The sequence below is a fragment of the Pseudorca crassidens genome, chromosome 20 (genome assembly GCF_039906515.1).
Source record: "Pseudorca crassidens isolate mPseCra1 chromosome 20, mPseCra1.hap1, whole genome shotgun sequence".
NCBI lineage: Eukaryota > Metazoa > Chordata > Mammalia > Artiodactyla > Delphinidae > Pseudorca > Pseudorca crassidens.
This window is the reverse complement of record NC_090315.1, coordinates 56,160,943-56,184,730: the sequence shown is the minus strand read 5'-3', so window position 1 is coordinate 56,184,730 and position 23,788 is coordinate 56,160,943. Positions and strand designations below refer to the sequence as shown.

The 23,788-nt window shown below is 50.1% G+C and overlaps 1 protein-coding gene across 1 annotated transcript in view; it reads right to left on the bottom strand.

The window, feature by feature from the left end:
- PLCG2 (phospholipase C gamma 2) overlaps positions 1–23,788 on the bottom strand; it is a 145,857-nt gene that overhangs the window by 10,269 nt on the left and 111,800 nt on the right. The window contains exons 22-31 of the mRNA XM_067717892.1: positions 20,538–20,647; positions 17,745–17,841; positions 16,352–16,418; positions 14,569–14,726; positions 9,988–10,090; positions 8,261–8,470; positions 6,659–6,804; positions 5,620–5,734; positions 4,531–4,698; positions 55–143 (exon numbers count right to left, since the gene is read on the bottom strand). Of these exons, the coding sequence (XP_067573993.1) occupies positions 55–143; positions 4,531–4,698; positions 5,620–5,734; positions 6,659–6,804; positions 8,261–8,470; positions 9,988–10,090; positions 14,569–14,726; positions 16,352–16,418; positions 17,745–17,841; positions 20,538–20,647 (1,263 nt within the window). The remainder of the gene's footprint in view (positions 1–54; positions 144–4,530; positions 4,699–5,619; positions 5,735–6,658; positions 6,805–8,260; positions 8,471–9,987; positions 10,091–14,568; positions 14,727–16,351; positions 16,419–17,744; positions 17,842–20,537; positions 20,648–23,788) is intronic.

Genomic DNA, 23,788 nt, shown 5'->3' with positions numbered 1-23,788 from the left:
CCACCAGCAGACATACGTAGCTCAGGGCACCCCAGCTGGAGGGTCTCCACCCACCAGGACTGGCCGCATCTCACAGAAAACCAGGAGGGAAGCCAGCTCCATGTCTTCACTGTAGCCGTTCTTCAGGGGAACAGATCTAAATCCTGCAGAGTGGAGAAACAACACCAAGGCAGGCAGTTAATGTCACACCTTTGCTTTCTTGGAGTACCCAGGGATCACATACCCAGTACAAGGAGCAGAGGAGTCAGTGCCCCATGCTGGGGGCTGACTTCCTTCCTGGATGCCACAGGTCCCACCCTGATGGCTGGGGAGGGAGGCTGCAGAACACAGCCTTGACTGACAGGTCCATCCGGAGAAGTGAAGTTAAAAATACCCGTCATCTAGAAATGAAAATGACTCACTCAGAGCGAATTAAAACCCACAGAACATTGCACATTGAATTCAGAGCGACTACAGCTGTCGTTTCGGTTCCTTAAATACTCCTGATGAGGCCAAAGACTCAAAGGAGTAATGAATCCCCACATTCAGTTTCTGCACGTAGCCCTTTACAAAGCTTAGGACGAGGGAGTGTTTTCTCTTTAAAGATTTCCAAGGGGAAGAAATCTTCCTGTCCCCTGGCAGTTCAGAGCAGCATTGATCATTCTCCTCTAAAACCCATTCCCAATTTACAATTAGGACCTGTGTCTGACGGTCTTTTAAATGTTTCTTTTTATTTAGGAGAGGGTTGAGGTGGGGCTGAATTCCCCCCACCCCTCCCCATTAAGTAATGTTTAAGGCAACACCTCTCAAAGTTGGTTGGTTTGCTTGTTTTGATGAAGTAGTATAACTGAATACACAGTAGAAATGAAAGTCTCGCTTCCACCCACTCATAACCCCTTATTCCAGAAGGAACCACTGTTAACAGTATCTTTCCAAAATAGCCTATGCATATGTTTGTTTCCCTTAAAATCGCAAAGGATAGTACGCTGCCCAGCAATTCTGTACCTTACAGTTTCCATTGACCACTGTATCTTAAGGATTTACTATATAGCCCTAGTATCACTTTGAAAGTTTTTAAATTGAAATACAGTTGACGTACAATATTATGTTAGTTTCAGGTGTATTACATAGTGATTTGATATTTGCATACATTATGAAATGATCACCACAATAATTCTAGTAACCATCTGTGCCCAAAGTTAGTACAATATTACTGGCCATATTCCTTATGCTTTTATATTATATCCCAGTAGCTTCTTTGTAAGGAGAGATTTGTACCTTGAAAGCTTCTTATTTGCAGTGTATCTACTGATTGTCTGGGACAAGCAACGCTCAAAGTAGGGCATGTGGGCTAGTTTCTCTGTGCCTTCCACCACTCAGGTTTTGGCTTGTTTGATGACTAGTCTTATTTCTCTTAGAGAACTTTTTTAAGTCTGTCAGTTGATTTATCACCTTTAAATAATATCTATTGAATCCCTCACTTTCCACTGCTAATGGTGAGGAAATTGGCATGCTTACGTAACCCTATAGCTTCTCTCCCTTTTCCTCCCCTAATCTGGGTAAGCTGTATTATTATTTCTCCATCAACATGGTGTGTAATATTTGTGTTCCATTTTGTAACCATAATTCTCCCACAAAGGGAGGCTTAGTTCTATAAAAGAACATGACAAGGAACACTTGTATACTCACAACCTAAATCTTACCATTAACCTTTTACTATACTTATGTTTATCCACCCACCAATCTATCATGTGTGATATTTACTTCATATTTCAAAGAAAGATGAAGGCCTCTGTACACTTCTCCTTATGTCAGCATGAATCTCATTAACAAGAAGTCAGTATTTGTTCAGTGTCCCTTTTGTGATATAAAATTTACAATGAAATGCACAAATTTTTAAAAATGTCCAATGCTCACCACCTTCTTACTGAACTGAACTCTTCCACCAATATTTTGGCTGGCTAAATTCGTCTTTTGTATGCTTGAATACGAGCTCATGGGACACATAATCCCTGGACTGTGCATGTGTGAACACATCCATCCTGTGATTTTATACCTGAGTGACAGTGTGAGTGGGTATAAAACTCTCAGGTCACACTCTTTTCCCTGGAGGATTTTGGGACCACTGCTCTCCTTGAATTTTGCTGTAGAGAAGTTTTCTGGCCTGTTTTCCCCTTAGAGGTGTTGGGAATTACGGTGGTGTGGATCACCTGTGGGTCTTATTAAAATGCAGATCCTGACTCCAGAGATCTGGGATGGGGCCGAGATTCTGCATCTCTACCGAGCTGACCTATGAACAGTGCGGAAGCAGTCAGTCTAGGTATTGATTGATGGTAGAACGTGCTGAACTGCTGTGCGCTGTGGCGTTCTGGGGGGCAGCCCGTGCACCCCGAGCAAAGTGGTGCGGCCCAGCGCGTGCCTCCACAGTTGGAGAAGTGAGCTCTGTCCCTCCTTCGGCTGGACGTCTCCAGTTCCACATACCTCCTGTCACTGCTCAAGCCTCATTTTTAGGAGCAGCCCTTCACATAGATTGGGAGTAGGGCTGAACGGTGTTTGCCAATTTCACTAAAAATAGTTTGGTTCCGTTTTTCTTCCCTCTGGTTTTGGTTACATCACAGAGGAAAGGGAAACAGAGACATCTTTGGACGTAGCATCAGTATTTTTGGCTTATTAGGAGTAGCGGAGGCCCTGAGGGTGGCCTGCAGAGTAGGGAAGAACATGGGGTTTGAATCCCAGCTCTGGTCGGAAAGGTGCGTGACCTTGACCTAGTTAATGAACATTTCTAGGCCCAAAGTGCTTATATTTAAAGAGCAGAGATGATAAAACCCCTTTCACAGGACTGCTGTGAGGATTAAAAGAGAAAGAGTTTAAGGCAGCAAGCACAATAAAGGCTGCTTCCTTCTTTCCCGAGCTCCAGCTGGCTTAAAAGCTTAAGTGCGTCTCTAATGACAACAGGCAGAGTTTATTTTCGAGTTCGATGCCTTATGCACAAAGGTATTGTTATTCTGTGTCACGCCTTCCATGAATATGGATGTACGAGGCAGTGCTAGCAGCGGGACAGAGAGAGAAGGTCTTACTGGGAGCATCTCACAGCTGGGGGAAGGGTCACGTTTTTTATCATCCTTGAGATGTTGTTTTTTAAATCTCTCCAAGCTAAGCCGTAGCATTTTCTAGATGATTCAACAGGACACTGTTAGGTGGCTGGTCAAGAGGGTTCCTCGGCTGACCTCTCTCTAAGCCTTGGGAGGGGCTACGGTTCACATCCCTCCTCAGGGACCCCATAAGGAGGGGGAAACAGCAGAGCCACTGCTCTGTGCAGGATGAGTCCAGGGGAGGTGGGTTAGGAAGGGGTGGGCACAGTTACCACAAAAAGAAATGTGTCCTAAGCCTTACTTATTGGGCTAATGTAAAAGAGGCAAATTGCAGAGTAAAGTCCTGCAGCTAAGTTGCTGGGTTTAGTTTCCAGTGGGGGCAAGTTAACCAAGGGGGCTGGCAAACGTCAGGCCTCTTGGACCTTCCAACTGAGTGTTCACTGCTGTCATTAAATCAGGAAGATGGTACTTCTTCTCAAGTTCCTGTTTCATCTACTCATTCGCTTAGGACTGTGTTTCCTCGATAGGATGGGCAGCCTGGGTCTCACCCGGTTTTCTCCGCGTGCCCTCTGAGGAGCTGGCCACACGTGAAGATTCCTGGGCCCACCCAGCCTGGCTGAACGGGAACACCCTGGGATGGGCCTGCATTTTCTAACTGGAGCACCCCCACACAGGTCTAGCTGTAGAAATGATTAGGTGTGTATGATATAAACGTAGGGACTATCTGGTACGTTCCAAGTTTAGAAAAAATTAAAAAAAAAAAAATAGGAAACAGGACCCAAGGTTTCCAAACAACATCAAGAGAAAAGACTATCTTTGTATACCAGTCACTGAAATGACAGTGATCTTTGGCTCTCGAAAAATGACCCTTGGAAAATAGGGGAACAGTGAGTGACCTCATGAAGACTTTAGAAGGATCTATGACTGGGGTCTCTCAGAAATACAGGGCCCTTCTCAAAGCAGGAAGGGGTTTCGCGTGGGAAAGGAATCACAAGAAGAAGAGGTGAGTCAGCCATCCCAACCTCATAGAAGAGGAAGGTGGTGCTCGGACAGCCCAGGTGACTTGCCCAGGGTGACGTGGGGAAAAGCAGGCCTAAGACTGTAGTTCCGGGTCTCTTCCTTCCCCAGGAGCAGCTTACCAGCCCCTGAACCTGCCTGAGGAGAGGCCAACAGCTTCTAACCTTCCAAAAGGAAACCAAACTACAGTGCCAGGTGGACCGTCAACTAATAATCCCGTTTTGGATGCAGAAGCCCCACTGTGACCAGCCCGGCATCTCATCCTGCCACTTGCCGCGGTCCCTGTCCCAGCTCACGGGAACTCCCACGAGATCAGCTGTCCAACCTGCCCATGATTTAATAGAAGCCAGGAAAAAGGCTTTTTCATTCTTTTCAAAGCCAGCAGCCCAGACCCAAAAGGATGCCAATCCAAGCCAAACGTTATCATTAAAACGGGTCTCACCTGATTTGATTCCTTTAATGGGGAAAGTGGCATGCGCGAGAAAGTTGGGGTCGCTGAACATATCTTCCTCGTAAACCACAAAGCGTAGAAACGCGAGGTTTGGGTCATAAATCTCAAACGTCACCTTCTCCTGTGTTGGAGCCCAAACAGGGCTTAGGCCGTTGTCATCTGGAAGGAAATCCAAGCTCACTTAGAGGCCCCATTCATCCTGCCCCCTCTTGGTTACACCATCTCTACATCCATTGGCTTTGAATCTCCGTAGCAACGGCGTAAATACACATCTAGGCCAGGAGCTAAGAAATAATTTTTTTCCAATGCCATCACAGGCCTGGCCCTCAGTAAGCAGGGGGGAGGCGACCACCGCCCCTTATAGATCTCCCACCTCAACCCCCTGGGATTGGGGGGTGGACAACAGTGCAGGAACAGCTAGGTTTGGACAAGAGAAAAGGAGACGTGGGAGCCACATCCCTCGTCCGATGGGGGAGGTGGGTTAGGTGCTCTGAAGAGATAGTGGGATTTGGAGTTGCCAGGGGAGAACCAGCCTCAGGGAGTAAGGTAGTTAACTTTCACCCTCCACAAAGGCCAGTTTCACTGGTCAGCACGTGAGCTGTTCATCGGGCTACCTTCTACCAGGGACAGTGGTCCCAAGCCTTAAAAGGCCCACAGTTCAGGTTTTTCCAGGCCTCAGATGGCAGAACAAGCATTCTCTGGGCTTCCCTGCCCTCTGCGGGTTAAGATCACCCAGGTTGGGCTGCAGCCTTTTGGGTCAGGTCAGCCACATCCTCTCTTAGCCCTGGACTCAGTAGGTAAGCAGGTGAGGGCTGATGCACAGGTGAGAGAGAGCTGGAGCCTTGCCGGGGCCTCCCAGAGTTACAGGCTGAGAAACACAGCAGTGGGTCCATGTCCAACTCTTTCATCACGTGGCCCTTTGTTTCCTCCCCCCCCCACCCCGAGCTCCCCATAGCAGGCAAGGGGGATGAAGGGAAAGACCTGGACACCAGTGCATTACCGCATCCCCGATGACTAGCATCCCCGACCTGGGATTCAACTTGCCTGAAGTTTAGTTGAAGAAAGGACCCAGCAACTTACTCACAACTGTTGTTTTGAACTTGTTGTTGTCATATTCGGCTCCGCATATTTCCACCTCCACAAAGGGACATGCAATACTTCGTCCAGGTTTGGGAAGATGACGAGCCCCCAGAACCTAGGACACCAAACGCAAGGATTAGAACTCTCCCGGCTCCATCCTGGGCAGAGCCAACAAGTTCCACGTGGGTGGGTTCTCATTTCTTCACTGGTGAAGTACTAGACCCTCCTACAGTGGACACCCCTACTGCTTCCCTTTTGTGGATGAGGAACTAGGGGTGGAGAGTCAGGGAGGATTCCCACAGCTGGTAAGGATGAGCTGGGATGGCAGCCCCAGTGCCAAGAGACTCAACAGGTGGACCTCACCTGTGCACAGAAATGCATACACCCAGGCCAGCACCTACAGAGATGGAGTTCAGTCACTCAATTTCTCAGCCCCTCCCAGGAAAGGATGGGGGAGAATGTGGAATCCTTTTTGTAACAGGCCTTTTTTTTTTAATTTTTAAGAACTTTGGTTATTTATATATGCTTCAGTTTTTCTTCCTTAATCTTATGAGAAATGCAGTTCATTTCCCTACCTTGCATCATTTCCCAAACGGGAGAAAACAAAAACTCTAACAAAGAGACAACACCTTCTCTGAAAGTTGGACCAGTTTAGAAAAGCTTTCACCCCTCAAAGTGGCCACGATGGGGACAAGCTCTCTCCTCCACAAAGACCAGAGAGCCACTTCTCACATGTTTGATTCCCCTTTTTTTCTGACCAGATGCTGACCTCACAGGGACCCTGGTGAACCCAGCCAGAGACAGATTCATAGCTCGCCCCCGCAAACAAGGGGAGGTGACCAAGCTGGACCTGGGAAGGTGCCCTTCCCTCCCCTCTTCCCCTGCAATGACCGTGGCAGGCACTGCAATTAAGATCCTGAACCGTGTCTGGGTGTTGACGGTTTAAACCAGGTGACCGGTGTCGTTAGGCAGCGGGCTGGGCCATCCCCACGCTGCACAGCCCCGGCCCCCTGCGCCAGGAAGGAGGGCTGGGCCTTACCTTGACCGTCAGAGTCATCAGGATTTTCCTCTGGGACTCGGGCGGCATGGGGTCGTACTTCTCCGCCCTCATGCTCTCGGGCTGCAGGACATAGCCAGTCCGCCCATTGAGGGAAAACAGGGCGTGGTTCATCTGCAGGTACTTATCTGGAGAGGAAAGATAACTGCTGATGAAAGTGAGGCAAGAAAAGGGGCCCCAAGGTGCTGGGTAGGGGATGATTTATACCTTTTTCCGAAAATAATTTGAGGCAGCTGTTAAAATAGGTATCAGACTCAAAAATATGGGTTTAAAAAAATCTACTGAAAACCAGTGTTACGGGAAGAAAATGTGGGATTAAAAAAATCTCAGACTGGGGACACCTTTCCAAGTAAGATACAAAATCCACAATGTATTCAAAGCTAAAAATTGCCGCAAGGAACAAAATTTCCATAAAAGTTGATGTGCTGTAGAAAAATCAATTTAACTCAACTGACAGGTAAATATCTACATATAAATTTAACCTGTTAAGAAATCTGGTAACTGTGTGCTGTGAATACCTAAACCCCTTAGAAAAACTGGGTAAGAAGCATGAATGAAGTCTGTGGAAAAGAAAACACAAACGCTTCTGAAGTACATGAAAACCTGGTTAATGTTACTCATAAAAAGAGAAGTTACCAGTAAGGGAAGCTGTGACTACAGTGTAACATCAGTTTTCACCTATCAAAGACTGAAAAGTTTTGCTAAAACTAAGTTGGTCAACTTTTGCCAAAAAGGGTGTAAACGTCTCGCCCGCTCGCGCTCCTGCCTGCAGTCCCCATGGAGAGCAGGGTGGCTAAGTGTCTTCGCTCAGACCCTCCTGGATACAGGTGTGCAGTGGTTTTCCTCAGGGCCAAGTTGATCAAAGCTGTTTGACCCAGCCTGCACTTCTGAGAATTCTGCCCCACAGACGTGCTCCCATATCTAAAGTGATGCTCACATAAGGTTACAGGGGGTAGTGCCGTCTGTAGTAGCAAATGAAGGGAAATAACCTAAATGTGCCTCAGCAGGGGATCAGGTGAAGACCTTATGGTTCTGCTCAGTGGAATCCTATGCAGGCACAAAAATACAAAGGAGATGACTGATCAACAGGTCCTCCAAAGAGGCTTAAATACCCACCAAAGTGCAAAGCATCGTGATTAATGCCACCCTTTGCATAAAGAAGTTGGGCGTGTTGGCCTTTCCCAGCATATGATTATCTCCAGAAGACAGCCTGGGCAGCAAGCCCTCAGAGAAGGATGGGCCCGGAGAGGGGACCGGAAGACAGCCACTGAACACCTGAATCCCTTTGCCTGAAGCTCAATTCCTAGACTTTTAAATTACGTGTGTGGATGCATTTCCTTTCTCTCTTAAACCGGACTGACTTCGCGTCTGTCACTTGCCATCACGGAGCCCGTCACACAAGCACCTGGCATGCCCAGGGGTCCCCGTCATCACTCTGTTCAAGGGGATGGGCCTCGCGCTAGCAGGCTGGCTGAACTCTGACAACTCCTAAGACACCACATCACACCGGTGGCCCCAGCAGACTGTGCCTGGAATGATGCTCCGTCGTCTCAGATTTATTGGCCACAATCAGCCCCCTTTTACCTGGTGTCTGGAAATTGAGTGCCACCATCTGGGAGCCACACAGCCAGAGGCGGAAGGGGTCGTAGTTGGAGGAGTCCACCCGCTGTCCTTTGGGGTAAATGCGGGTCAGGCCCTTTTGATTGTATTTCAAGAGATCGTTGGGTTTCTGTCTGACGATGCTGTCAGCCTTTGTCTCCACGAAGGAGCGGATTTCTCGGAAGTCGGGGTTTTCTGCACAAAGAGAGGGAGTCGCGTTTATTCTGTGTCTCGCACATTTTCTTAACGCCTAACGTACTGGCGGGATGTGCAGGTCGTGAAATGAAACCAGGAATCTCTCCCGGATGAGACATTCAAGTGGTTATGACGATACTGCCATAATTGGTTCTGCTGTGGGCTTTCCCCTCCGGGGCCGGGGGCGGGGGCCGCTCCCAGATATTAAGAGGGAGCCCAGTGTTCCCACAGCCTTTTAGTCTAGCATTATTGTAATTTACTTTTTGTTTAGAACTACCAGCAGCCTTGTACAAGAAACCACAAAAGCGGTACAGTTACAGAAAGGAGTGGGGGAAATGGGATCCGCAGGGAGGAGGAGATCTGAGGAGTGGAAGGTGCGGACGTTGGATCTGTTCCTCATCAAAGGTGTTGCAGGCACAAGATGAGTGAACCCAGCATCTTGGTGGAGGGAGAAACGAATGCCAGCAGGAAGGGATGTGACAGGAGAGGGGATGCCTGTGTGGGTGAGGGGACAATGAATGGGAGGAGACTTGTGGGAAAACGCAAACAATCCTTTGCTTGGATGAAGCTCTGCTGCTTCACATCCAGCTGTGGTAGGACAGCTCTTAACACGCTGAGCGTGGCCGCGTCTGGTTCAGAGCTATGACGTCTTTCCCTGCGTGTGGAGGTACCCAGGGACCAGCCTCCCAGTGACCATTAATGCTGAGGTTTAGTACTGCTTCTCTGGTCCTCTGCCTTGGAATTACAGATTCTGGAGATCAGAGACACGAGTTGCTCAAAAGGAGGAAGAAAATATGAACAGGACCATTATTAGATGAAAGAACTTGCTACTTTGGAGGATTTGGTAGGAGATCCATTTTTGCATCCTTCTGCAGCAGGCCAAATAATGGCCCCCAGGGATATCTAGGTCCTGGTCTCTGGAACCTGTGACTGTGTTCCTTATATAGGAAAGGGACTTTGCAGATTGATTAAATTGAAGGGCTTGAAAGGGGGAGGTTATCTGGCCCTAAATGAAACCACAGAGTCCTTATAACTGAAAGGTATAGGGGGATTTGACTACGTAGAAGAGAAGGCAACATGACCACAAAGGTAGAGACTGGAGTGACACGGCCACAAGCCAAGGAATGCCAGCAACCATCAGAGGTGCAAGAGGCAAGGAACAGATCCTCCTCTGGAGGGAGTGGGGCTCTGCTGACACCTTGATTTCAGCTCAGTGATACTGATTTTAGACCTCGGCCTCCACGACTGTGAGAGAATAAATACGTGTTGTTTCAGCCACCAAGTTCGTAGTAACTTGTTACAGCAGCAGAAAAACTAATCCACCCTTTAAGAGGGTTTGCCTTCTGAACATACCAGAAGGGCCTGTTTCACCAGCATCCTCGCCCTGAGGACAAACTGAAGGGGAGGTTCCCACTTAGCACAGTTGAGACGAGTAGGAACGCTTTTCACAACGCCAGACTCAAATGGAATCAAGAGTTTCCCCCGAGGTTGGGGGGCAGAGTGATGGGAGACGGTACCTAGGTTGTCCTTGGTCTTGCTGGTTGGTTTGCAGTAGACGACCAGGTCCGAGAGCTCAATGGCGATGGACTGGTTCTTCTCCCAGTACTTCATGTTGTTCTCCTGTGTGGAGCCAATCTCGAGTTTCAGCCCTCAAGCCGGCACCTGCGAAATCCCATCCTCCCAGCACCTGGCAGGCGTCTTCCTCCTCTGGGTCCCCTCTTCTCTTTGGCCCTCACACATGCTCACATCTTAAATGTGGTGGAAAGTTCTCCTCTCCCCCGCCCGTCCTCTTACTTTGGAAATTCTCCACCAAGCTGTCTCCACCCAGGATCGCTGTCCAGCTCAGTCTCTGACCACAACTCTCGAGAATACAGGGGAACGAGGGCTCTTCTTTGTCACCACCCCTCTCTCAACCCTCTGTTCTCGGCGCGCTGCCCTATCCCTCCTCCTGAAACCACGCTGTGACAGTTCGTCAGATTCTAGTTCTCAAGCCCAGGACCACTCTAGGCCATGGCCTCCCTGTGCTCACTCGCTGTCCCCTGCACCCCACCTCCCTGCAACGTGCACCTCGCTTTGCAGAGGACTCTCCACGGCCCGGGCCACACACCAAGGACTTGGGAGCCACTCGCCCTCGGAGGACCCACGGTCAAATCCATCTCCAGGTAAGGATGGGCTCTCACTCCACTCCAAACCAGACAACCCTCTCTGGCCTCACCAACTTCTGACCCATGCCCCATTGGCCAAGCGGGGGAACCCTAGAGAGAATATCGTTCACAGATGGTAACATTCACCATCCGGGAGGTTGCTTAGCTTCAGGCAGTGCACACTAAGTGCTTGATGGATACTATACCTAAGCCCACACGTCCCTGAGAGGTACAGTTTATCTCCACTCTTCCACGACATTACAGCACACACAGAGGTTGAGTAGCTTACCCCGGGCTCCACAGCAGGCCGAGACCAGATGCTTAAGCAATCGGCCTCACCTGTGTTACCCCTCTGCTTCGCCCCCTCTCCACCCTCAGCCACCAGGTACGGGAAGAGGCCTGTCTGAAAGGCCGCCAGGTTCACATCCCAGGTCCCTCTGAAGCACAGCGACAACGTCCTGGCCCCTCATCCTGCCGCCCCCATCCTCCTCCCTCCTCTGCAGGTCCGTAGGATTCTGGACGCCACCCAGATCACTCCTTCCCCAGGACGCCTTCCTGGGTAACTCCATCCAGGCCTGGGAAAGAGATGCTGCATCCCTCAAGCCTTCCAGAATGCCCACTGCCTCACCCGGTCTTGGCCTTGCACTGTCTCTCGTCCGACTATCTATGTTGGCGCCTTTCAACACTAGTGTCCAGACCAGTGTCCACACTGAGGCACGTCCCTTGGGAGCGGGACCCTGCAGGGGGTGAGTCTTCTGGTGACAGGTGGTGATTTGGTGACAGGAGCATCACAGTGGTTACAACTGTGGGGACTGGACTCAGAGGCGGGTTTGAAAGCTGGCCCGATTTGCTGGCTCTGCCGACGGCACAAGTCACCTAGCCTCTCTGTGCCTCAGTTTCCTCAACTGTACGATGAGGCTAACTTGAATACCTAACCTCCTGGAGCTATTGACAGAATTAAAGAAGGAGGCCTCTGCCCTCGCCGATCACGTGGCAAACAAGGGGTGCGACACGGATTGCCCCAGAAATGCCTTTCCGGGCCAAGGACAAGAGCATCCACTTTTTAAACAAGCAGGCGCGGGCACCCGATTTCGTCTGTAAGAATGCCTCCAACTCATGACTGCTGACAAAGATCCTGGGGCCCAAGTGGACCCTGGCAGTGACCAGCAAACGAGCTTTTTACATGAGCTCCGGCAGCAGCCACATCACCAGGGAAGATCAGAACGTGAAATCTGCCCTTGTTCGTCGAAGCACACCCAGCTTTCACCAGTCCTTCCCACACTCCCTGAATGTTCCTGGGCACAAAGCAAGGTAGCGGCAAGGCTCCAAGGGCTGGTGTGGGTGGGACGGGCACGGAGCAAGAGACAAAGAAGGTGTCAGCCAGATCGTCTACGGCCAGATGCCGTCAGGGAGACTGAAGCATTGTCTAAGCTCAAACCTCAGGTGTTCTTTCCTAATCCTTGTGTCAGTCTGGCTTTGTCCTCTTAGTACACAATTTTCCCCGCAGGTTATTTGGGGAGAGGAAACCCTAGCAACAACACAGCTCACTTCTCACGACAGTAGGCCCGCCTGAAGTAAGGGTAGGTTGAGGCAAGCCACAGCTGTGTCCACGTGTGGACCTCTGGCTTCACCAGGCACAGAGCCATGTAGTGTTATGGGGCATCACTTTTTTTCTCAACCTCGGTAGAAAACAGTATCAGTTCACGATGAAATACCAGTCGCTACTGCAAAATTGTAGAACAGTTACTCTCCAGACCCACAGACTTTGCCCATAGGCCATCTCAGAGTTTGAAATCACAACACACTTCATTGGTCAGGCTTTGGAAACTCACTAACTAGATGAATCCTAGTGACTGGTCTTCTGCCATTTGACCAAAAGAAGCCAGAGATGATGTGAAATTACAGAGCCCTGAGCAGGTTCCTAGGGCCTCGGTGAGGAGCTCCCAGCAGTGAGCTGAGAGCACACTTCGTGTTGCTTTCCCGGGGGCAGCATGGGTCCACCTTGCTTGTTTCCACACCGGCAAGCCCTACAGCTGGTTGTGTTCAGAGTGGAACCTTTGTCAATTCTGCTGACTCCTGTTCTGTTTTTTAACATTCGTATGAAATGTGATTAAGACTAAGCAGATGTAAAAGCTAATTAAAAAGGAACATAGACCAAGGCAGAGCACAGCAGCCTTCCAGAGCTAGGCTTAGCCTCAGAAACCGTCACGTGCTGGGGAATGAAGGGGACAGCCTTCAGGTGAAGTCACATTTTCCTCCATTAAGAGAAAGGGAGAGAGCCAGGAAGCACCCGGCTGAGGGTGTCATCGCCATGCCCCTTCCCTCCGAGCCCCACACTCAGAGGGGGGCGTGAGTGCCTGAGAATAAAGTGGCTAAAGGCTTCCTCCTCACTGGTGTTTTTCTCCGTTCTCAGCTACACGGGCCTAGAGTCCCAAGTACTAGAAGATGCTCAGGACAATCACATGCTCGCAAACGGTGCCGTGCAGATCGTGACGACAGCCACTCAGCCGACCATGAAAACACACGCAGAAGAAGACAGGAGGAAATCACCTCTCAGAGGAACCCCAGGACAGTGGCAACCCCCTGGGCCTCGGAGCCCTACTGCATTGGAGGCACCGAGGGCAGATGAGATGGCCCCATGGGGGAAGGTGGGAACAGCCTTGTTGGCCACAAGCGCGTGGCTCATCCCAAGTGACTGATGTGATGATGTGACAGGTCTTGTGAAGAATAAGGACCCGTATGTAGGGCCTCTGACTAGATTCTGGGATGGGGGAAAGACGGCAGGCCCTGCCAGGGAGGGTGCCCATCTGAACAGCTCTCGGCACAAAGTCTTCGAAAGAAGAGGACTTTACTCCAGGGTGTCGAAAGGATGAGTCAGGGGGCCTCTGGTGACCACAGACTGGCCAAGCTGCAAAGTCCCCCACAGGGGGAAGAAAAAATCAAGCCAAGTACACTGGAGGAGGGAGACTCATCAATTATAACCCGAGGTCAGAGGGATCCAGGAGGTCCTGAGAAAGCCTTAAAGTCAGTCCTAGAAGCAACTGGGTACATGGGAAACCCTAGAACTTCTTCCCAGCTCCGTGGCCACAAGAAAGAGCAGACAGCACCTTGCTCCATCATCCAAGACACAGCAACACTTCCCCATGTCCTCCTGGCATGAAGACAACGTGATGATTAAATCCTGTGGTGACCTGAGCCCTTGCCGTGGGTCAGGCTCTGGGCCAGCACTTTCTATGCATCATCTCCTTTCATCTTGTGAGTTAGGTATCTGGCTCCTCATTTTACTGACAAGGAAACTGAGGCCCAGAGAGATGTGGTTACCTGCTCAGGGTCCAACCCTGCCAGGATGCAAACTCCAGTTGGCTTAATTCTAAACCTCCTGTTCTTACCTAGAACCTCGCCCTTTTCAAAAGGCCTCCAGACAAACCCTAATGCTCCGTTGAGGATAAACCCTCAAAAGCTCATTCCCATCAAGACTGGAAGTTCCCCCCACAAGGATACAAACTTCTGGAAGGAAAGGGCTGTGTCTTGTCGATTACAGTATTCCCAGGGCCCTTTCCAGTCCAGAGACGTGAGCTCAGTGAACGTGCACCGGAAGGATCCAGGCTGCTTTGAACAGTATTAAGAAACAAGAAAACTTTCCAAATGAGGAAGGCAAAACTTTCTTGTTAAGACACACAGGACCCGACAGGCCCCAAACATCAAGGGACACTGCACACACCGTGAGCCTTCAGGTTCAAAGGTTCAAACCAGACCCAGCTCCGCAGGTGGACCTCCAGTACCCATTTCCTCTCCGCAGTGCTCCTGTCGTCTGAACACCCCCCCTCTAACCCCCGAACTCTGTGGGGCCGCTGGGCCTGCTCCTCCGGCAGCCCGGACCCACCCCACCTCAGCAGAGTACCACAAGCCTGAGAATATCAGGCCCACCTGAGCCCAGGTAAGCAAAAGGCTTACCTTGGTGTCGATCTTCCAGGTGATCTCCCGGATGCTCTGGAACCACTCAAACAGCTCCTCCACCTTGTCTGTGGCAAACTCCACCGGAGGGTCACCCTGCTTCTTGGGCTCCAAGATAAAGACGAAGGGCTTCTGGTTCTTCCCCTGTGGGGCCTTTACTTTAGGAAAGGATAACAAAAGGCCTGATCAGCCTGTTAGAAAGCCAAAGAAGACCAGATTTCCACTTCCCCAGGCCACTTCTCTTATGACCCCAACCCCACCATCATTGTCAAAGCGCCGACCGGGACATCTACCTTGTATCAGGTAGCGGTCCATGTCTTAATGTGCAGTTCCTGTCAATGTGACCTTATCTGGAAATGGGGTCTGTGCAGATGTACGGAAGGATCTCAGGATGAGATCGTCCCTGCATTTTGGGTAGACCCTAAATCGAGGAACCAGTGTCCTTCATCAGAGAGAGGAGAGGGAATTTGAGGCAGAGACCCAGGGGCGTTAGTTGGCCATTGAAGAGGGAGGCAGAGACTGCAGTGATCAGCTCAAGCCACGGACCGCCAGCAGCCATGAGCAGCTAGGCGTGGAATAGGTTCTCTCTACAGGGAAAGTATTTTCTGGAAAGAGAAAATGAAGGCTACGAGAGGAGAAATTATCGGCCACGTGATATCATCAACGAAGATCTCTGGGCTCGCACGTGCCAGGCACTGCTCTGTATCTTCTTTAAGTCTAATCACAGCTTTTTGGGGTGCTACTCTTGTTCTGCCCATTTCACAGGAGGGGAAACAGAGACTTGTTGAGGCAGAGTAACCCATGGAAGGTCACAGAGCTGGTAGTGGCAAAGCTGGGGCTCAAGTCAGACCTGACTCCAAGCTCCCTCCTCATCACCCTGAACCACGTGCCTGTGCAAGTTCAGCGCAGGATGATACAAAGGGTGACAGCAGGGAGGGCACGAGCCCCCAGTGCCCCAGACCCAGCTTGTCTCACAACTCGCAGTGGAAGCTCAGGCAGCTTCTGTGGTCACTACAGGGCTTGGTTTTCTCATCTGTTAACTGGAAATGGAACCAAGAATCCTTTGCCCACCTGCCTAGGCTAGTGGACTGACGGACTACAGGGGGCACGGAGGCCGGCTATGGAAACACGGGCTGCTCAGAGAAGAAAGGCGCTCTGGCTTCTTGCCCAGAAAGTCTCTCCTCACTGCCTTCAGCTCCTTCGTCTGGAAGCTGCTATATGCTCACTTCAAAGGCCCAGGAAGCACCATGCATCTCACACCCCTGTCACCACGGTTTAGGCTGTGGGCTCCCTCCTGCACCAGACTCTGAGGGGGAGGCCAGGTTTCCTGACGCCCAGCTGAGCTGCTGGGAAATGACAGGCCCAGGGTCTCGCAGCAACTGAGAGGCAGAGCTGGGCTAAGAACCAGACACCCCCAACTCTATGCTCCACCGCAGCCCAGCCAACGTCTCAGCTCCTCCTAGAAAAGCATGGGAGACCCAGGCAGACCCCTGCAATGAGGACGATGATGTTGGGAATAACAACAGCCACCATTAGTCCAGCACTTAATATATACGCACCAGGGTATATAACACCAGATTATAGCGCTTTACGGATGTTCATAGCATAGCAATCAAGATGTAAGATGATAGTCATTAACCAGCTTGGCCCAATACTCAGCTTCAGCAACCAAGTCGAAGCTGGAAGGACCCAGGACAGCTGACCCCCTGTCTGGGGCGGTCCTGAGGCCAGGCTGGGGGGAGATTTGGGTGGAAATCTGGGCTGAGACCATGTGTGCACATACCAACATTATAGGCGTTGAGATCCAGTATTCCTCTGCAAAGAGACCCTAAGGGATTGTCTTCAATAATCTGTGAAGAAACAAGACATAACTCACGCTCGTCTTAAAGGGAATAGTGAAAAGATAACCAGTTTCCAAAGTATACCGTTTAGCAGAGGCACTGCCTCTGGAACTGTTTAAAATGCACTTTCATCACAGGCTACGTCCACGGGGAGAGAGCTAAATAACGAAGCATGTTGCTGGTGGGGACCCAGCAGCGAGCAGGTGCTGGCAGGTTCAGCGTTTCATTTTCCAATCTGTAAAAAGGCGCCTTGTGAATTCCAGAGCAGGTTTCGAAGCATTTCCGTGGATCTGGTTTCAGAAACACCCTAGACCCTTTCTTCTGACATTATCAGGAAATGGGACTGGCCCCCTTTCCAAGCCCAGCTCAAGAACCTTCTGTGGCTCCCTGTGTCCTGTGGGAGCAACACCTAAGCTCTGCAGTCTCGCCTCAAGGCTTTCCGGGCCCTGCTCAGTCTTCCAGCTCTTCCTCTCGCACGGCACATTTGAACCATCCCAGGGGTCAGGTGAGGTGGGGAGTTTCCTGGTCTCGGGAAAGCTGGAAGAACTGTGTATCTGCCCATCACATGTACTACCCCACCCCTCCCCCAGGCTAATGCCGACTGTGCGGGTAAAGGGCAATGCGGGATGGACACAGCTGGGGAGGGGTGTGGGGGGGGGCGTTACCGTCTCTGCCTCAGGCCGAGCGCAATGAACAAAACTGTTTCCACTACCACACCTTTGCTTAGGCTGTACCTCCCACCTGCAGTTCCCTTCTGCTGGTCTCTGGCTGCTGAACTCTAACTTGACTTTTAACACTCAAAGGCCTCTTCCTCCATGCAGCCTTCCTAAAGTGCCCCGAGTCCCTTAGAAGAAAGTCTAAGATTCCAGCCTTGGAGCACTGCTGTTGCACTGAAAGTAGCTGCTCTTCGAGCCTTCTGAGCAAGAGGCAGCGGGGAACAGAAACCAGGTTTGCAATGTCACCAGGAGGGCCTCGACGCACCTTTCCCTTGGACCGGCCTGCTTACACCAAGCACGTTCTGAATGCCAGGCTGGCCAAGCGAAACGTTTCATCCGCAGGCCGCTTGGCCGTGGCCGTTTTCACTGCGGAGGGAATTCTGCATATGCAAAGCCTTCCAGCCCAGCGCAGCAGCCTGATTTAAACCTGACTGTCTTGTCACAGTGACCGTCACCCACAACTCGGGGGACAGTCCCAATTTCCCCGTCACTCTGCTGTCCCTGTTCGGGAGCTCCTTGGGGAACACAGGACAGCGCGTACAAAACGTGGAGCTGGCTCAGTGGACCCCCCAGAATAGGATCGGTGGGTCCCTCCCTGGGATGAACGATGGAGACTCACCTGCTTTTCCAGGTCCTCCCCGTCAGCTGTTGAAATGTCTTCAACGTAATTGGACGGGAAGTACTGCTGGATTCTGGTTCCGTAGTCTCCTTTCCACCTATATGGAAACACAGAGGGGATCAGAGGGCCTTGGCCGAGCGATGGTCACTGCTCACTAGCTCCCAGCCGATGGGGGAGGGGGAAGGGGGCAAGTGACTGAGTGGCCAGTAGAGGGGGTCGTTATCTGTGACAGCGGAGCCTATCAAAGGGATCCTCTGCTTTTTTTTTTTTTTTTTTTTTTTTTTTTATCAGCAGTGAGTGCTGGAGGTCACGTCCTCCCCTTACCATGATCCTAGTGTTCGGTCAAAGCCACCGAAAGTCAAAAGTTTCAGTGCTTTAAGTGGACATCAGACGCCATACAAGACGAAAGCTCAGCTCTAGCGGAGGCCCAGCCCCCTTTCAGGGAGGGCTGTGAATTTAGAGACAGGGGTGGGATAAGAAAGGTTCTGGAGCCAGACGGCCTGGAATCAAACCCAGTTCCACCATCAGCTACGAGGTGTCTGTGCCTCAGACCCTCCATCTGTACGTGGGGATCATCCCAGTGCCTCCCTCAGAGGGTTTTATTGGGACTGTATGAGTTAACATACACTACAAGCTTTGAGTAGCACCTAGTACGTATTAAGCGACCAACAGTGTTGGTTCTTGTTACTCAGCTAAAATCGTGCCCCCCACCCCTGACCTTCCCACCTCTGTAGCAACACTAATAACACGAGACATAATCAACTTTTGTACGTGTCTTGATTCAACCAAACTGGCGGCACCTCCAAGATGTGCCCCCAGGTCCGGTGCCTGGACGTGCAGGGCTCCTCCTCCAACCCCTCTTGTGGGCCACTTTCTGCAGCCAGGGGGCTCCTTCCAGAATGCACCTCTGACCCCACCATACCAATAGCTCCTGAGGCCTTCAAAATTAAGCCTAGACTGTTCAGCCTGGCAATCAGAGCCTGGAACGCTATAGCCGAAGGGGCTCCTGGACCCCGACTCCTACCTCTCTGTGACTTGAACCTGATATTCATTCCAGACCACCTCCCCATGTGGCCCTGCCATGCTGTCTAACTTCTATGCCTTGGTCCATGCCCTTTATAGCCAGCTTGCTCCTAACCATTTAAGACTCAGCTGGGGCCTTCCTCTTCCAAGAAGCCTTCCCTGACTGCCACCTAGGCTGAGTGCTCTTCCTCTGTGCTCCTTGGCATCTGTTCCCACAGCCGTCAAACCAGTCCGCGCCTTATATTTAACTTAACGGTTATACATCGGTCTTCCCCTCGATGTGAGACCTTTCTCGGTCTCAATCATATCTGTCCTCGGGGGCGCTTAACAAATGTTTGTTAACCTGAACAAGCAGAGAGGACTGACTGTCCCACAACCTGGTGGAAACACAGAATTGCCAGTTGTGAGCCTCTTTCACATTCTTTTCACCTTCATTTCTCCAGACCCATCTCCAGCAAAGTCTGGCTGTATTCAGGGCGACCGTATGGACCATTTGCCCAGAACTGAATGGTTTATACCTGTGGTCCAGATGTAGTGTCAACACTGCATTCCCTCCACTCTCGAATGCATCCTGGTTTGAACCACAATTATTTGGTCCTCTAGCATGGGAGGATGCAAAAAAATGTGGACTGAGGCAGACATCCCACTAGGTGGCAATACTGTCACCAGGGAGACAATAAGAAATGAGGGGACCTCAGCTGGGCATAAGGTCTACCCTCAGTCCCTCACTAAAGGCACTTACTCCAGTCTCTTAACTCATCTTGAGACAAGATCTCTGGGGATCCAGGTAAGAAGTGGGTTGGAAAGAGGGGGTTCTCCAAATTAAAAAAACAAAAAGTCTGAACACCTCTGGGTCTAGCACATGAGTAAGGAAAAAGTGTGGCCTCCTGAGTCAGAAGGCCTGGCTTCAAATCTCAGGCTGCTGTGTGTCCCTGGACAAGTTACTGCACACTTCTCTGTGCCTCAGTGTCCTCGTCTGTAAAATGCAGGTAAGAACAGAACCAACCTTCTACCATCACTGTGTGCATTAAATGAATTATTTCAAATGAAGTGCTTAAGACAGCGCTTGACAGTGCTCCATTCAGGCTGCTGTTCAGATTTCTAAGTCAGGTGCAGCTATCTTGCAGGAGGAAGAGGTGCCAATTTTGTGAGGTGCTTGAGTCTCTGCAAGTGCTCATGGTTATGAACAAGTCCTTATGGCTCTAAAGTAGGAATCATCCCAGGAACCCACTTGCCTAGGGACCTATGGATGGGCAGAGAATTCTTATTCCCAGGTGAAAAAGGAGAAGAGAGAACTCAACCCTCAAACACCCAGGTGCCTTTGGCCTAAAAATGTACCTCTTCAGTCCAGGATGGGGCCAGCGCGTAGGGCACGGGACTAAGAATAGCACAAGAATTTGAATTTAAAATAACGCACAGGCTTGTGCTGTTTAGTAGCTGGACCTTGGAAAGCTTCATTCACTGCATCTATAAGTGGGGATAATCATAGTCCTAACTCTGCAGGGTTGTAACAAGGATGTGGTTACTGTATGAAAGCAGTCAGCATAGTGCTTGGCACACAGTAAGACCTCAAGAAATAGCAGCTGCTGTTATAATTAAAATAATACATAATAAGATGTAATGATATGATAAAGGACATGAGAATTGTAATTGTTATTTATCCACTTTTCTGAATACAGCATGCATCAGTCACCTTCCTACAGAAAGTACAACAGGTCAAAGCCAGCCCAGAACAGCAGATAAAGGGGTCAGAGCTCCCCTCAGCCTTACCAGCCCCCAGGCTCCTTGGAGACATTGTGGATGAGGGCGCCACGGCAGAAGCTCAGCTCATCGTTTTGCTTGGCTTTGTAGTCATACAGAGCTTTCACGGTTCTCTGAGGCTTTCAGGGAAAACAAGAGGGTAAAGGTCAGGCCGGGCAACAAGAGCAGGAGGCGGCTGCATCTTCTGGCACATTTGGTTCCTCTCAAAAGAGAGGGAGGCTTTAGTCCAAGGTTACCACGCCATCTGCTGGTGAAGGGCTGGCATTGCCAGGGAGCCACGGCCCCCAGGACATATACCAGGGAGTGGGGATGGGGACTGGCCTAAGTCAGAGCCTAGGGCCCCTCAGAGTGAGCCAGTATTGCTCGATTTCCTCAACAAGGAAAGGACATGCCTTTCACATTAAGCCACAACCTCCTCCTCTGAAGTCCTCAGTGCCTGTGCTCCCGGAAGTCCATCCTCCCGGAAGTTCAAGCTCAACACCGTTTCTGGACATCCCCAAGTCTCACCAGCATTTTCACCTAGGCCAGTGATCCCCTAACTAGGCTCCTGAAGGATGCTGACATTTTGCAAGAGTAACTGAGGTGCTCCTCCATGAAATTCACCAAAAGGAGGTCTCTGCACTGGCAGAAACAAGACAGAACTTAGGACAAAATTTCTCTTCAGTGAACTTGCTTTAATGCCGGCTGCTTGGCAAGCATAAATCAATGACAAAATGAACACCCACACACACAGCAAGCAAACACTAAGAGGAAAACCTCAGAAACAACCAGCCTGTTTAGATCAGTGGCCGCCCCTCCCCCAACCCAAGGAAATGGGGATGGGGGTTTTATAAGGAATCCATAAAACTCCTCAGAGCATGGGCTACGGAGTCAGACACGTGGGTTAAAATCCTCGGTGTGCCCCTTCCTTACCAGCTCTATAATCTTGAGGCGCTGTCAGCCTCAGTTTCCCCATCTGTGAAACAGGAATTAAAACTTTACATACTTCACAGGGTCACTGAGACTATTAAATGAGATAATGCACGAAAGGATAAAAATGACAAGAGCTAGCATTTCTTAGTCAAAGCCCTGTTCTAGGCCTTTTATCTATAGTATCTCCTTAATCCTCACAACAACCCTCACAGGTAGGTAAGCAGTAGGAGTATATCCTGTTTTACAGATGAGGAAGTAGAGGTACACAGAGGTACACAAAGAAGTATCCTTGCCCAAAGTCAACCAACTGGTAAGTGACTGAGCAGAGAAAGAACCCATTAATATGAGTTACTGCCATAGTTCGTGATGTTCCATAAGAAGCAATGTGGGTTTTATGAACTTTGCCACAGGAACCTCCCACCAGAGCTTTCGCCCTTGACTCGCCCACCTGCAAACAGTGCAGGCTCTACCTGTGCATCCTGCTTCCAGGGCAGACTTAAGGACCAGAGCCACATCTTACCCCATGAAATCCTACAGGTCACTGCCAGACTCCAAGGCCACAAGGAAGGTATAGCCAGTGGCGGGGGGCGGGGGGGCCATATAACGGCTTCCAAAGGAGCAAGTCTCCAGCCTGACAGATGGCAGGAGAGGTCCTCATGTCAGGTCCCTCATGAACTAGAGAAATGAACCACCACTGGATGACCAAGCGGGCATGTGGCACAGCAAACTGGCTAAGAGTGCACTCCTGGGAGCACCCAAATCCCAGTTCCACACCTTCCTCAGCAATTATTCAACCTCTGTGTACCTCAGTTTCCTCATCTGTACAACGGGCACAAAAATGGTACCTAATGCCTGGGGCTGTTATGAGGAATAATGAGCCATCGTGTGCTTAGAACAATGCTCGCTATGTGGTCATCAGTATGTGTCAGCTGTTATTACTGATCTAATCACTCCAGTTCTAAGAGCTCATGTAAAGGACATAAAGCAAAAGATACAAAGCCTCACAGGTGAGCAAGTTCAGTTTAGTGTTAATGAGAAGAGCACAGCCTAGAAACAACCGAAATGGCCACTGATGGGGACACAGCCAAATGGGCACAGTTACCCAGAATATTCTACAGCATAAAACACACTCTCTTTTTAAGTTAAAATTCCAGTCCATGTGCTTCATCTAAATTGCCTGGCTTACCAGGTTAAACAAAAATGGTCATTAAGTTAGCTTAGCAGTGGAGAAACTCAACCTGTGGCCAAGCAGCAGGTGTACAAAGCAGAATAAAAATGGCAGGTGCTGGTGGTGGTGACGCTAAAATACACCTCCACGCGGACAAAGACGAGAAGGGACGGAACACCCAGAGACGCAGACAGCTACTGCACTGGGATGGTGAGACCAGGGCTGGTTCTTTTTCTTGCTTTCAAAGTGTTTTCTTTAATTTTTACATCATTTTTTCAGTCACAGTAATAATAATTTTATTTTGAAGCACTCACCATGGTCTGGCAGCTTGCGATCAAATTCTGCATACAATCATGTCTTACTTGGCTCACTGAGTGTAGGAAGACTTTCTCTACAACTTGGTTTAGTTGCCAGGATTTTATAATGGGGAGATTTCACCTCAAACATCCAGATTACTGGCTTGTCTCGAGAAATCAGAAGACCCAGCCTTATCTCTGGAAAGGCAGCCATCGACTCCTAACGGGGGGCGGCTGCCCTTGAGATGGGCTGTGTGTCCCCAGTTTACCGTGGCCTCCACCAAACCCTGACACCTGGCTGACATGAGGCCATGTCATTCTCATAACCAAAGCATCTGTCACTTCTAATAAAAGTTTTTGCTATTTAGCCAAGTCCCCTAATGCCTTTCACACCCAGTTCCATTCACCCACAACTTTTCAAGACTTCACTTCTTGCTGAAAGGGATTTGCATTGGCCAAGGATTATAAGTTTAAACAAATTTCTCTCTGGATTTCTACAGAGCCCACCAGCAGGGCCCCTTCCTAAGTGAGAACTGTACACTAATCGTGTACCAGACAGCCCCCCCAAACAGAAAATTCGCCGCAGGCTCAAACTGAATTTGAGATGAAACCAGGAGCTGCAGGCTAACAGTAAAAATCCAGGCCCACCTGCATGAAATTACAGAGCAGCTGGGGTGGGAATGTAAGATACCGTTTGCACTGCAAAGAGGTCACTGAACCAAATGAATTTATGAACACCACAGGCTCAGTCACTCAGCAAGAAACATGTGAAAGACTTTTAATTAGAAGCTGTGTGGCCCAAAGGTGGTTCATCAAACTTCAGAATTTTAGCAAAACACAGTCGCGTTTGGATGGAATTCTATTAACCTCTTCCCTGAAACTAG